The sequence below is a fragment of the Nicotiana tomentosiformis genome, chromosome 2 (assembly GCF_000390325.3).
Source record: "Nicotiana tomentosiformis chromosome 2, ASM39032v3, whole genome shotgun sequence".
In the NCBI taxonomy this organism is placed as follows: domain Eukaryota; kingdom Viridiplantae; phylum Streptophyta; class Magnoliopsida; order Solanales; family Solanaceae; genus Nicotiana; species Nicotiana tomentosiformis.
In genome coordinates, this window is record NC_090813.1 from 136,914,383 (window position 1) to 136,927,483 (window position 13,101).

Genomic DNA, 13,101 nt, shown 5'->3' on the forward strand with positions numbered 1-13,101 from the left:
AATTGCCAACAAAAAATGAATACGTGAAGATTTAGATTTAGACCTCAATTAAATGTAACAATCATGGCCTTAGTCATTGGTCCAGTCAGATCTGCCTAAGGAAGTAAAAGAATATATTTTTAGTCTGGTGTCTGTACTGAAAGTCATGCACAATAAAAAAGCATGAGAGGTTTTTGTTTGTGTTACATAAACTCACACTATTTCTTACTTTGATATGTAATTAATATTTTTCTAGAGCTAAATTAATCCGATTTAAGGCAAAATAAGTGCAAACACATTATTTTTGGTATACGCTTTTTATTTGACATTTTGTTCAAAAGGAGGTGAAAACGGGGGGGGGGGGGGGGGGAGGAAGAGAAAAGAAATGAAATAGAACGCAAAGCTTGGAAGAGAATCTTTTCTAATCTTAACTATTGAGAACAAGATCTGACTTCTTTTCGGTACAAACTTTTATAAAGTGAAATCACCAATTTCGTCAACATCTAGCTAAACAATAAGAAAGCTTTTAATAGAACTATAATTTTATAAATCAAATTAAAATAACAAGAAGGCAACATTAGAGATTTTACTAATAAAGTAAGCATAAAACCCAAAAACAAAAGAGAATCATGTGTTTGTAAAGAGCTTTTGTTGAAGAAATTTTTGTAGAGCTTGACTTTTAAATTATAAAATATATTTAAGAAATAACTTTTAATTAAAAATTACTTTTAAGATTAGTTGTTTATTTCTATACAAATTTTAAGTTTTAAGAGTTATTTTATTAGAAAAACTGTTAGATTAAAAAAGAATCAAATAGACCACATATGGTCATCGTTTAACTTTGGCAAATAAAATAGGTAGAACTTTGAAACCCTGAACAACACGTCACTTTGAACACCTTGAATCGCTGGACTACCTCACTCAACTGCATTAAGAGTGTTCAAAATATAATTTTTCGGCAAAAAGGGTGTGATTGACCACAGCTTATGTGCATCACACATGAAAAGAGAGATAAGAAGGCCTCAAGCTCAGAGTATTCTCTAAAGATGCATTGCTTTTTATTTCATATAAAACATTCAAATCTTCAATATTGGTTCCTTAAAATAAAAAATCGAGGGAGAGGAGGGGCATTACTCTTAGTACATCAATGGATCCTCCTGTTTCTCTGTGCATGTTGAAAATGAATTCATCCTACTATGTAAATCATAATGGATAAATGTAGTTTCTTATTTCAGCTCTCCCCCCTTGTTTCCCTAAACAATAAAAATAATGCACAGAACAAAAAAATATAAAGAACAAAAATTGGAGAACTAACTTATGAAGTATGGTCATCCAGCCAAGAAATTATGTCACCAAGAACTCGAAATATCATCTCATCGGGCTCACCCTCTAGTAAAGAGTGAAAAGCATCTTCATAAAGAGTCAGTTTCTTGTCCGAACTACTTGCCTTCTCGTACAACGCTTTGCTGATGGATGGATCAGTAACAGTATCATTCTTTCCATGCAAGATTAGCAATGGCAGAGAGACCTACAAAATCGTTAAAACTGTTAGTAGTTATTATTTTAGATTTCTAACCTATAGAAGAATAAGATTAGAGAAAAGTATATAATACCCTGGATTGCAAACAGCATCACTAGGATAAAAAGCAACAAAAAGTAATAAAATTAGGTATATTTGAAGAAATTAGCATAAGCAAAGGTCGCCAGCAATATTCTCTTGCTCTTTTTGCCCCCAGTGTGTGGGAATACTAGAAGGGATATGGTCAGGAATGAAGATATTCAGACCAAGGTGGGAGTGGTCCTTGTGGTGGACAAGATACGGGAAGTTGCTAAGATGGTACGGACATGTGATGAGGAGATGCATAGGCACCACCGAGAGGAGGTGTAAGAGGCTGTCGATTGTGGGTTTGAGGAGAGGTAGAGGTAAGCCGAAGAAGTATTGGGAAGAGGTAATTAGGCAAGACATGACATATTTCCAGCTTACCGAGGATATGACCCTTGATAGAAGGGTGTGGAGATCGAGGATTAGGGTAGAAGGTTGTCTCTTCTTCCCATACCAGTAGCTTTATTACTATTCTTTGCTTTTTCCTAGATTGCAATTACTTCTCTTTCATGCTACTTCTGCTTCAGTGTATTATTAGATTGATATTGTTTCTGCATATTTCCCTTCTTGGTTCCTGCATCTCTCTTTCTAAATTGTTGTGCTTATGCTTGCCTCAGCCGAGGTTCTATCAGGAACAGCCTCTCTACCTGCAAAAGGTAGGGATAAGTCTACGTAAACAATATCCTCCCTAGACCCCGCTTGTGGAATTACATTGGGTTTGTGGTTGTTGTTGTTCCAGGCTCTCCAAAAATCTCTCTTTTTCAGAAAGGTAATTGTGAAAGAGACTTATACTTATGGACACTTTTTTACAAATATTTGTCAAGCTAAATGAGCTTGAACTCTTTCTGGACTATAAGAGCAGAAAAAGATATACCACCTGGAATGAATTATAAAGTCAAACCAGTTATAATAAGCAGAAACAGTTAAGAACCCCAGCAAAGATATGCGCAGACGATAATAGAATTTCAAGTTTCCAACTATGGACTAACTTGCATATTCAAAGGCACAAGGTACAATTTACAATAAACAGTTAATATGGGGTTAATATTCTATACTACAACAAACAGAAGATGAAACATGTGATACCTTATCTAGTTGTTTCTCTATCTCTTGGGTTATATGCAGTAACTCCACTGCAGTTCGTAAACGGGGTTTATGCTTGTAGGCAATGACATTATAGGCAGCCTGCATGCAGAAGTAAACGTAGTACATCATAACATGAAACAGGTTTGTGTTATTATTATGTTTAATAAATCAAGTTATTCGTATTGGAGGCTAATTGACATGCCCTAAGGCAAAAACATGTTTCAGTTGGGTGAGATGCTAATGGTAACTAGACATTCCTAAACAAACCCAGCACCACTAACCTCTAATATCCTGTATCTATCACTCTCTCCCGTCCTCCTAAAGCCATCATACTTTGAACCACGCGCTATTACAGAGCAGAAAGACCACATACCTGTTCTCTCTTCTTCACATCTCGGAATGCTAACTCCGCCAAGTCCTGTTGCGGAACTAGCTTTTGCTTTGGAAGAAATTTTGCTATACCGATTAGAATTTGTGTTACTAACCACGGTGGAACCATGTCATCTGCAAGCTGTACAACAATACAAGTCATCACTCAAAACCATGGATCTGAGACAATAAGCATCAATAAGAATTGAGAATCATCTCCATTAACTCACTTTGCACATAGGTGCAACAAGAACAGCGCCATTCCATGCATCGGGCTGCTTCAGGTGCACCTTCAGAGCTACTGCTCCACCCATTGATTGCCCAAATAGAAAACTTGGCAGGTTACATATCTCTGGGTTTTCTGCAACCAGCATTTAACTGTCAATTGCTGCTTCAGTAGTGTGTCAAGAAGAATAAGATGTAATTAAGTTATTTTCCAATTCCTGATTTTGGGACCTCTTGCCCAAAGCAAGTCATAATATCAACATGTATATGAGACATCATTTGTCAGGACTCAGGAGACAGTTCTATTTTGTTAGAGTCTTGAACCTATCATAAGAATCCATGAGGTTACTGATAAAGAAGGTTACTGAGGCAAGTTGTACCTTTCACTTTTGAGTAACGCTCGATGACATCATCAACTAACTTGTCAAAACATGGTATGTAGCCATGAAGACCTTCTGAAAGACCAAATCCAGGATAATCCATGGCAAATACTCCATAACCAGACGATGCTAATTTTCTTGCAATGCCTTAAAAAAAGGAGAAAAACTTTCAGGAGAATCTTCCTCGAAATATTAGTCCGAGATTTAAAAAATGTGTTTGACAACCACAAACCTTCAACAAAAAATGTGCATGTATCACCATAACCATGACAAAAGTATACCATAGCTTTTGGGGGACTTGTCTCTGGAAGCCAACTTTTGGAGTAGATTTCAAGTCCTCGAGAATTAACCTCATATGACTGCACCACCAAATTTCAAAGCACTATGTAATTTAAATCAGCTATGACTATTAAACCTAATTGCTTAATATAGGATGCTAAAAATGAAACATGTACTGATATGAAAGACTCTTCTCAGATCGCTTGGTACAATAAGGAAGACAAATATCCAGTCATATTATTCATGGCAAATCAAGTCATTCTTCTCAAATTACCCCTTTCATTTCATTTTGAAGAGATAGAGATAAATACCCCCATCATTCCATTTTGTTTCAAAAAATTAAAAAATTTCAAGAAAAACAGACCGCTCCAGAGTTATTCTCTTCCTTCCCTTTAAATTTCTGAAGTGATACTCACATATTATTTACATGAGAAATTAACTACATTTAAAGTAACAGATCTCTCGTAAATTAGTCAATGTTTTGGAAACCAAGTTCATTTGATGTCCTAAAATTAATATATTCATATTACATGATCCTCCATAATCATGAGAAAAATAAACCCCTCATTATAACTATCCAGCAGCATTTCTATTTTTCTGAATTTTATGAAGTTCTTTCGTAACAAGGTTCAACTTTCTAAGATAGGTTATAGGATTTAAAGTTATTGTTACATACAATGAACGGCAAAGGGCCAAATATACCCCTTTACTTTCGAAAATGGTCTAAGAATACCCCTCGTTATACTATTGGGTTATCTATACCCCTGCAGTCATACTTTGGGTTCAAATATACTCCTCATTTAAACGGAGGGACACGTGTCATCGTCCTGTTGGTCAATTCTAAATATCTCATAATTAATTAAAAAGACCCATTACCCACACCCGAAAAATAATTTTTTTTTCGTAAAAACTGGAAAAAACTAAAAAAACTTTTACTAAAAACTGAAAAAAAGGAAAAAAATTCTCTTCCAGTTTTTACAAAAAAAAACTGCTTTCTAAAACAATATTTTTGTAAAAACTGAAAATCAATTTTCTAAAGCAATCTTTTTTTTGTAAAAACTGGAAAAAACTGAATTTGTTTTTACTAAAAACTGAAAAAAACGAAAATATTTTTTTTATCCAGTTTTTACAAAAAAAACTGCTTTAAAAAAAGCTGAAAAATATTTTCTAAAACAATATTTTTCTAAACACTGAAAAAAAACTAAAAAGACCATTTTCTAAAGCAATGTTTTTGTAAAAACTGACAAAACAAATATTTTCTTTTTTTTTTAGTTTTAGTTAAAAATATTTCAGTTTTTTCAGTTTTTAATTGCTTTAAAAAATTGATTTTCAGCTTTTTGTTTTCAGTTTTTACAAAAATATTGTTTTAGAAATATTTTTACAAAAAAAAAATATTTTCGTTTTTTTCAGTTTTTAGTAAATGTAGGTAATGGGTCTTTTTAATTAATTATGAGATATTTAGAATTGACCAACATGACGATGACACGTGTCCCTCCGTTTAAATGAGGGGTATATTTGAACCCAAAGTATGACTGTAGGGGTATAGATAACCCAATAGTATAACGAGGGGTATTTTTAGACCATTTTCGAAAGTAGAGGGGTATATTTGGCCCTTTGCCGTACAATGAAAATCTAATGAATGATAAAAGCTTTTAGGCATAATGTGAAAGGCAACTAACAATTAAAACAAAAGTGTGAATGGCGGCCAAACTCAATTAATTTCTTAATGTGTTTCATTCCAATAATAATCTCAATTCACCAAACAAGAAGTAAAACAAATATTTTACTAAAAGCTCTGATTGTGGAATCAGTATCCCTTCGGACAAAAATCTCATATTAGCTCCATCTAAAGAGGAAATTGGAAAGAAGGCAAGTTCATAATCTAGCTGCACTAGAAAGTACACAGAAAACTCATCACACAAGAGATCCTTTTGTTTATGCTAAGAAACAGGATGCTTCAAGAAGAAGCCATCAGAATATTTTCAAAAAGACTGGAAAATGAGGATGTAAAAGCAAAAGTGTTACCTCATTCATCTTCAATCCAGCATGTGGCATCTGTGCAAAAGCAAAATAAGCAATCACTAAATTGACATGAAAAACAAGTAAGAAACATGCCACTTCCTTGAAGGATTCAGTTCCATATGGGCGCTATCCGTGATTACAGAAAAACGAGAAAGGTAAAGAAAAGTGTTTATAAAAGTCTCAACTGTCACAACTAGCTTAATGTAGAAGGTGACAATTGCACGTATGAAAACAGGTTTACCTAAAGAAAAGAAATAGGGAATGGTCACTCTTATATGCCCTTTCAACCGCTAAAGGTCAATATGTGAATTTCAATGAATACTGAACTGCTTGAATCCCTTCTTTTGGAGATGATCTATTTGTAGATACTTCATAATATGCAAGTGTACATAGGCATTGGAAACTGTTTTTTACTTTTTAGCATTCTGAATGCTCTATCTGCAATCCACCAAACTTATACAATTCTATCAAGATAAGAGGGGAAATTTAAACAAGACGCACAGTCTGTAAAGGAAGATTTTAGGTTCCATAATACTGGTTCAATCACTTTGCAGTTGACTTAAGCAAAAACCCTGTTGCCAATAATCAAGCTCTTAGTCAAATGAGGGCACCTTCTACTGACATCAACAAAACATGACAGTTTGTTCAGTCAATTAATCAATCAATCGACTATGTCTCGATTTCAATCACTTCATCTTTCGGACAGCTTTGTCCAGATAAGATCGCGCCATGTCTACCTGCTCCTCCCAAGCTTTGGCCATATGAAATGCCCCTGGGTTCTTTAACTCTGCACTCACGGTTAAAGATTGAGGTGTGTTAGGCTGCTGCCCCGTTGCAAGCTCAAAAGGGCTCCTTCCGGTTGATTGGCTACACTGCAAATTATATGAGAACTGGGCAGTCTCAAGTAGCTTGGCCCAGTCCTTCTGGTTTGCACTAACAAAGTGCCTCAAATACAGCTCCAAGAGCACATTGACCCTTTCCGTTTGGCCATCCGTTTGTGGATGAAAACTGGTGGAGAAGTGCAACTTCGACCCCAACAGGTTGAACAATTCCCTCCAAAAAGCACCGGTAAAATGGGAATCACGATCGCTTATGATGTGTTTTGGAATACCCCAATGCTTTACCACGTCCCGTAGGAACAAGCGTGCTGCCTCCTTGGCTTTGCAATTGGCGGTGGTGGCATACTTTGAGAATCGATCGACCACCACCATGATTGTGCCAAAGCCCTCTGAATTAGGCAAACACATAATGAAGTCCATGGTTACACTATCCCATGGGTTTTCTGCCACTGGTAAAGGCTCTAGTAAGCCGGTACCTTGTGCTCAACTTTGTCTTGTTGGCACACAAGACACGTTCGGACGTATACTTGTATATCATCCCTCATGTGCGGCCAATAGTATGATGATTCTAAGCTTTTGGCCCGGATGTCCTGCCAAAACCGTGTCATGCCCCTCTTTAATCAGGGTGCGCCTAAGATTTCCCCACTTAGGCACAAAGATACGTCTGCCTGTGGTGTGAAGAAGCCCATCTTCCACCCAAAACTTCTTTGTCTTGTCTAGGCTAGCCAAGTCAAGAAGTTGCTTCGCCACCGGATCATGCTGCATCCCTTGTTTGATGGCGTCCAGAATATCACTGCTGGTCGTGCTAACAATTGTTGCTAGCACGGCCTTCCGACTCAACGCGTCGGCAACAACGTTGGCTTTCCCCGGTTTGTACTCCAAGGAATAATCAAATTCGGCCAAAAAGTCCTGCCACCGTGCCTGCTTAGGTGACAGCTTCTTTTGGGACTGAAAATAACTTGTCGCCACGTTATCCGTTTTGACAAGAAAATGAGCCCCTAACAAATAATGACGCCAGGTTCTCAGACAATGAACCACGACCGTCATCTCCTTTTCTTGGACAGTGTAGCGGTTGTCCGCATCATTCAGTTTTCTGCTTTCGAAGGCTATTGGGTGGCCCTCTTGCATTAAAACACCGCCAATAGCAAAATCAAAGGCGTCCGTATGGACCTCAGAGACCTTGGAAAAATCGGGCAGAGCCAAGACAGACTCTTTTGTACTTGCTGATTTGAGATCCTCAAAGGCCCCTTGGCACAACTCTGTCCACTCCCAAGAGTGATCCTTCTTCAGCAAATCTGTGAGCGGAGCCGCAGTTGCTGAATAGCCCAAAATGAATCGCCGGTAATAATTGGCGAGGCCAAGAAAGGACCGCAGCTCGATTACCTTCGTAGGGGCCTCCCAATCTCTAATCGCCGTGACTTTGATGCTATCCATCCGAATTTGTCCTTGACTGATTGTATGTCCCAAGAACTGCACTTGGGACTGAGCAAAGGAGCACTTCTCCTTCTTTACGAACAGGTCGTTTTCCCTTAGAACTTGGAAAACTTTGCAGGGGTGATCGAGATGTTCGAGATGTTCCTCCATGCAGCTGCTGTAAATCACAATGTCATCAAGATAGATGACTACAAACTGATCCAAAAATGGGTGGAACAGCTTGTTCATCAAAGTGCAGAACGTAGCGGGGGCGTTGGTCAAGTCGAACGGCATTACCAACCATTCAAAAGCCCCATAATGCGTCACACAAGTCGTTTTGGGCTCATCTCCTTCGGCTATACGAACTTGATAATATCCTTTCCTCAAGTCCATCTTGGTAAACACTTTGGCTTGGCCAAGACGATCAAATAAGTCTGCTATCAAGGGGATCGGGTATTTGTTCTTTACCGTGACTTTGTTGAGAGCACGATAGTCTATGCACAACCACAATGACCCATCTTACTTCTTTTGGAACAAGACTGGTGCACCAAATGGTGCCTTCGACAGTCTGACATGTCCCGCCTCAAGCGACTCTTTGAGTTGTTTCCTCAATTCCTCAAGTTCCGGAGGTGCCATGCGATACAGACCCATGGCAGGTGGTTTTGCTCCCGGAATCAGCTCAATCTGATGGTCTACTTCCCTACGTGGTGGCAAACGTTTGGGAAGATCTTCGGGCATGACGTCCTTGTTCTCATCAAGGACCTGCTGCACACATGGGGGCAAGGTTTCGTCAACCTTGTCCTCTTCAATCTCTGTTACAACAGCTAGAAATGTGGCTTCACCCCTCTTGAAGCCCTTCACGATTTGCATCGCGGACAATTGGCCAACAACTTGCGGCACCCCAATTGTTGGTACCACACAAGGACCCCTCGGATCCCAAATATAAATTTGGTTAAGACTAGGGGAAATGAAGGCCATGACTTCATCCCAATAGTCCAAACCTAGCACAAGGTCAAACACATCCATGGGAGCGACAAAGAAACTTACACTCCCCTGCCAAGCCCCTAAGTTGAGTTGCACATTGCGGGCGACTCCATTCACGTTGGTAAGGTCGGCATTGACTATTTTCAGCATGGAACTGCTGGGACCAAACACAAGGCCAAGTGACTTAGTCTTGGTTTCAGTCATAAAGTTGTGCGTCGAGCCGGTGCCCACCATTATATGAACAGACTGTCCGTTCAACTTTGCATCCACAAATAGGGATCCTTTCTCCCTCAATCAGGGCTCCTTGCCCATCACAGCGCCGGCTAACGTATGACCCATTTTAGTAAGGTCAGGCTTCACTTGAGCAACCTGCTTCAAAGCAGGCTCGTTGGCCAGCACCGCCCCAAGCATCATGTTGCCAAGATGAGCCACGTTTTGTCTTTGTTGGACTGCATCTCCAGCTTGTGCATCAGCTGGGGCTCCACCTTCTGCTTGCCTCCTTTCAGCTGCAATTAAGGCACCAAGTTTGCCCAAAGAAGGACAATCCTTGTAACCATGAGCAGGGTCCTTGCAAAGATAACAGCCATTGCGAGGACCATTTGCCTTCTTTCTTTCGTTATACCTATCGCGCCAGTGAGAAGCACGGTTGTCTTCGCCTTTGAAATCGCGACCTGTGGCAGCAGCTTGCTTGCCTTTGTCACGGTATCCATGGTCGCCACCAGATTTAGTGGGCTTGCCCTTGGTGTAATTTGCCTTCATAGCTTCTGTCCTAAAATCATTCAAGGACTCAGCCACAGCGATAGCTTCATTGACGTCTTTGACTTGACGCCGCTGCAACTCTTGTTTGGCCCAGTTTTGAAGGCCATCCATGAAATAGAATAAGTCATCACTTGACATGTTGGAAATCTGTAGAATGAGTTTGGTGAACTCTTTCACGTACTCCCGAATGGAAGTTGTTTGCTTGAGCTTTCTCAACTTCTGACGTGCCTCATTGACAACATTTTGAGGATAAAACTGGCGTTTCAGTTCGAACTTGAACTATTCCCAGCTCGCAATGGAGCAAGTAACCTTCTCCATCTCGGCTTTCTTCCTTCGCCACCACAACATAGCGGTGTCGGCTAGATACATCGTTGCTGCCCGGATCTTGGCAGCTTCATCGACGATGTTGAGGTGCTCAAAGTAGTCCTCCATCTTCCAAATAAAGTTTTCTACGTCTTGAGCGTTCCTTTTGCCTCTAAACTCTTTGGGTTTAGGGCCTCGATCTTGGTCTCCTCCACTGTCACATGACTAGTGCCACCAGCAAGCTTTGCTGCCTCCAGTTGTTGCCTTAGGGCTTCAACTTCCCCGTGCAACGCTGATACAACCTCGGTCAGCTTAAACTCAAGGTTGGTCAGTCCATCTTTGTGCTCATCGATCAAGTGATCCAAAGTCTCCTTGACGTCTCCCAGCTCCTCTAGAGCAGTAGACTCAAGCGAGCAGAAGTTGTCTTCAACAACTTCAATGCGTCGGTTTAAAGCAGCTAAACCAGCCTTGGTGAGGTCTACTCATACGTCTAAACGATCTGAAGCAGAACCCTCACAATCCTCGCCATGGCTTATCTGTTGTGTGGGTGGCTCGTAAGTCAGTCCCTCACTCGTTACGGCTACAGCAGGATCTCGCACTTTGCTCGTCCCTCTCCTCTTTTGTTTCTGCTTCCATTGTTGGTGATTCGTCTCTCCCACGAAGGTTGCCTAAAGTAGCATTATCTCCATCGGTTGCCATGTTCTTAACCTCGCTCTGATACCACTTGTCACGGGCTTAACTCAAGTAAGCAACGTGCGGACAGCTTGATAGCCTGTATGCTACTCACAGCTTTAGTCCTAACCAAGAAATAAGCACAAAGTCGTGCTTAAGCTAAGGCAATCACACAAACTCAAAGGCTGGAAAGATAATGAACTGAAAGGCACACAAAGATTGGGAGGCCAAGGCCAATTTTCGGATTTACTTGATATGCAAAGGGAATTGCAAAGTATATGAGATATGCCTTCTAGCAAGGCCTATACATGGGTATATATACTAAGAATATCCACTTGCAGATTTGGTGGCAGTGGACCCGTCCAGCTGTTGAGCACAACTTTCTGCTGGCATTAGGTGACCTCCATGATTATGTTGGCAGGCTGTGGGACTGTGGTCCTACCCAGCTGTGTAGCACTTGTTCCTGCTATCAGAGAGTGGCCTTCATGATTGTCCTGGCAGGCTGTGGGACAATGGCTTCCATGTGCAAAGATTCTCTAGTCTTTGGCAGCCAGGTTTGACTCAGCTTGTGGCCCTTTAGGTGGGAAAATCAGTAGAGAACTTGGCGGGGCGGCACACTACGCCTCATTCCCCAACTAGTAAGTAGTAAGGTCGACTATATTAATTCTCTTCCATCCGGTCCATTCAGTCAGATGCAATCAAAATCCAAACTTCAAAGCTGACTTTGAATCTTTTTCTATTATAACCATTATGAACCATTTTCTATTTTACTTGAATCATAAAGTTACAGTTATTCAATAAGCAGTAGTTGCAATACCTTCAACAGGCAGTCTATAGAGCAAGATTTTAAGCTCTACACTACTAGTTCAACCCCTTTGCAGTTGACCTTAGGCAAAACCCTGTTGCCAATAATCAATCCCATCATCCTAAATGAAAGACGCCTCTACTTACATCAGCAAAACATAATAGTTGGTCCAGTCAATTATTCAATCAATCAACTATGCCTCAATTCAAAACATTCTTTTTGACAAGTAACTATGCCTCAATCTGAACTTATCTTTTCTCGAATAAGTTACCAAACCTCGATTGCAAACTAGTTGGGTCGACTATATAAATTCTCCTGTATGCAGCCCATTCAATCAGATGCAATCAAAATCCAAACTTTAAAGCTGACTATGAATATTTTTCTACTGAACCCAAGCAACAACAACTACACTTCAAGCCCAAGCAAATTGGAGTCGGCCATATGAATCCTCAGTGCCCATGTCGCTCCATTTAACCATTTTCAAGTTTACTTAAAATCATAAAAATACAGTTATTCAATTAGAAGCATGTAGAATACCTTGAACAGGCAATGATCAATTGACAACTGAACATCCTTAAACGCATCCCTAGCACGACGCCTGGCATCCACGTTGTCCATATCTGCATCTATTATCTTCTGCAATTCTTCACTTATACCTTGAAACTTCACTGGCTTCCCCATCACTGCTTTCTCACACCTCACTGAATTGGCTTTCTTGGTTCTGAATGCTACATATACCCCAAAAAATAAATCTTGAAAAAGGCCCAATAAAAGAAATTGAAGAAAGAAGGAAAAAATTATTGTGCATACCATCTATTGAATGCCTCCTAAAAAACTTCCCAGGCTTCAAAGCCATGACATTATAATAGTAATCAATAGAATTATTAATAATAATAAAGTTGTTAGTGGGGTTTTTTTTCCCTTCTAAATTGTAGTCTTTTCCTTTGAAAATAGACAAATTGAGAGAGAAGGAGTGGTGGAATCTGAGATTGATGCTGTCTTGAGGATTATTTGGTAAAGAATTGGATTTTGTAGAAGCGTAATCAATGGCTGAAAGGTGACTGTAAGCTGTGATCTAATTTCTCTTTTTGATAAGTACACGTGACTGCTCTAGTATAATTGTTTAACCTGTTCGGAAGTTGACACAAGGAATATGGACCTGTTCGGAAGTTGACTTAAATCCTTTTTCGAGTTTAAATTGTGTACGCCGAGTATTGACTGTTACAAGTTTTATACCATAAAAGTATAAGTTACATATAACAATATTATATTATAACCTTTCATTAAAAGTCTAATAATGTGACTTCAAAATAGAATAATAACTTACTCTAACCTATTAACTCGCATTGGAAGTGATTTTTTTTTTTTGTATTTTTTTGTATT

At 39.5% G+C, this 13,101-nt stretch overlaps 1 protein-coding gene across 2 annotated transcripts; it reads right to left on the reverse strand.

Moving 5' to 3' along the window:
* Nucleotides 1-1,015: 1,015 nt before the first annotated feature.
* LOC104119860 (caffeoylshikimate esterase-like) lies at nt 1,016-12,791 on the reverse strand. 2 transcript variants are annotated; one of them, XM_009631459.4, is made up of 9 exons: nt 12,529-12,791; nt 12,256-12,446; nt 5,947-5,976; nt 3,875-4,001; nt 3,643-3,789; nt 3,268-3,398; nt 3,042-3,179; nt 2,669-2,767; nt 1,016-1,507 (listed from the first exon to the last, which is right to left on the reverse strand). In XM_009631459.4, exons 1-9 carry the CDS (start codon nt 12,572-12,574, stop codon nt 1,295-1,297), a joined length of 1,122 nt encoding a protein of 373 aa, XP_009629754.1. In that variant the 5' UTR covers nt 12,575-12,791; the 3' UTR covers nt 1,016-1,294. The 2 variants fall into 2 exon arrangements, with proteins under 2 accessions (XP_009629754.1, XP_018634446.1); XM_018778930.3 differs by lacking the exon at nt 1,016-1,507 and adding an exon at nt 2,067-2,229 and having other exon boundaries at nt 12,529-12,746.
* Between the last annotated feature and the right edge of the window lie 310 nt (nt 12,792-13,101).

What these genes read in the sequence shown, in the direction of transcription:
- LOC104119860 (XM_009631459.4), bottom strand. Translation starts at nt 12,574, where the DNA reads ATGGCTTTGAAGCCTGGGAAGTTTTTTAGGAGGCATTCAATAGATG. An exon ending in ATGTGAAGAAGAGAGAACAG is followed by an intron (nt 2,768 to 3,041) that starts GTATGTGGTCTT and finishes TTCTGCATGCAG; the next exon opens with GCTGCCTATAATGTCATTGC. An exon ending in TAGAGAAACAACTAGATAAG is followed by an intron (nt 1,508 to 2,668) that starts GTATCACATGTT and finishes ACGATTTTGTAG; the next exon opens with GTCTCTCTGCCATTGCTAAT.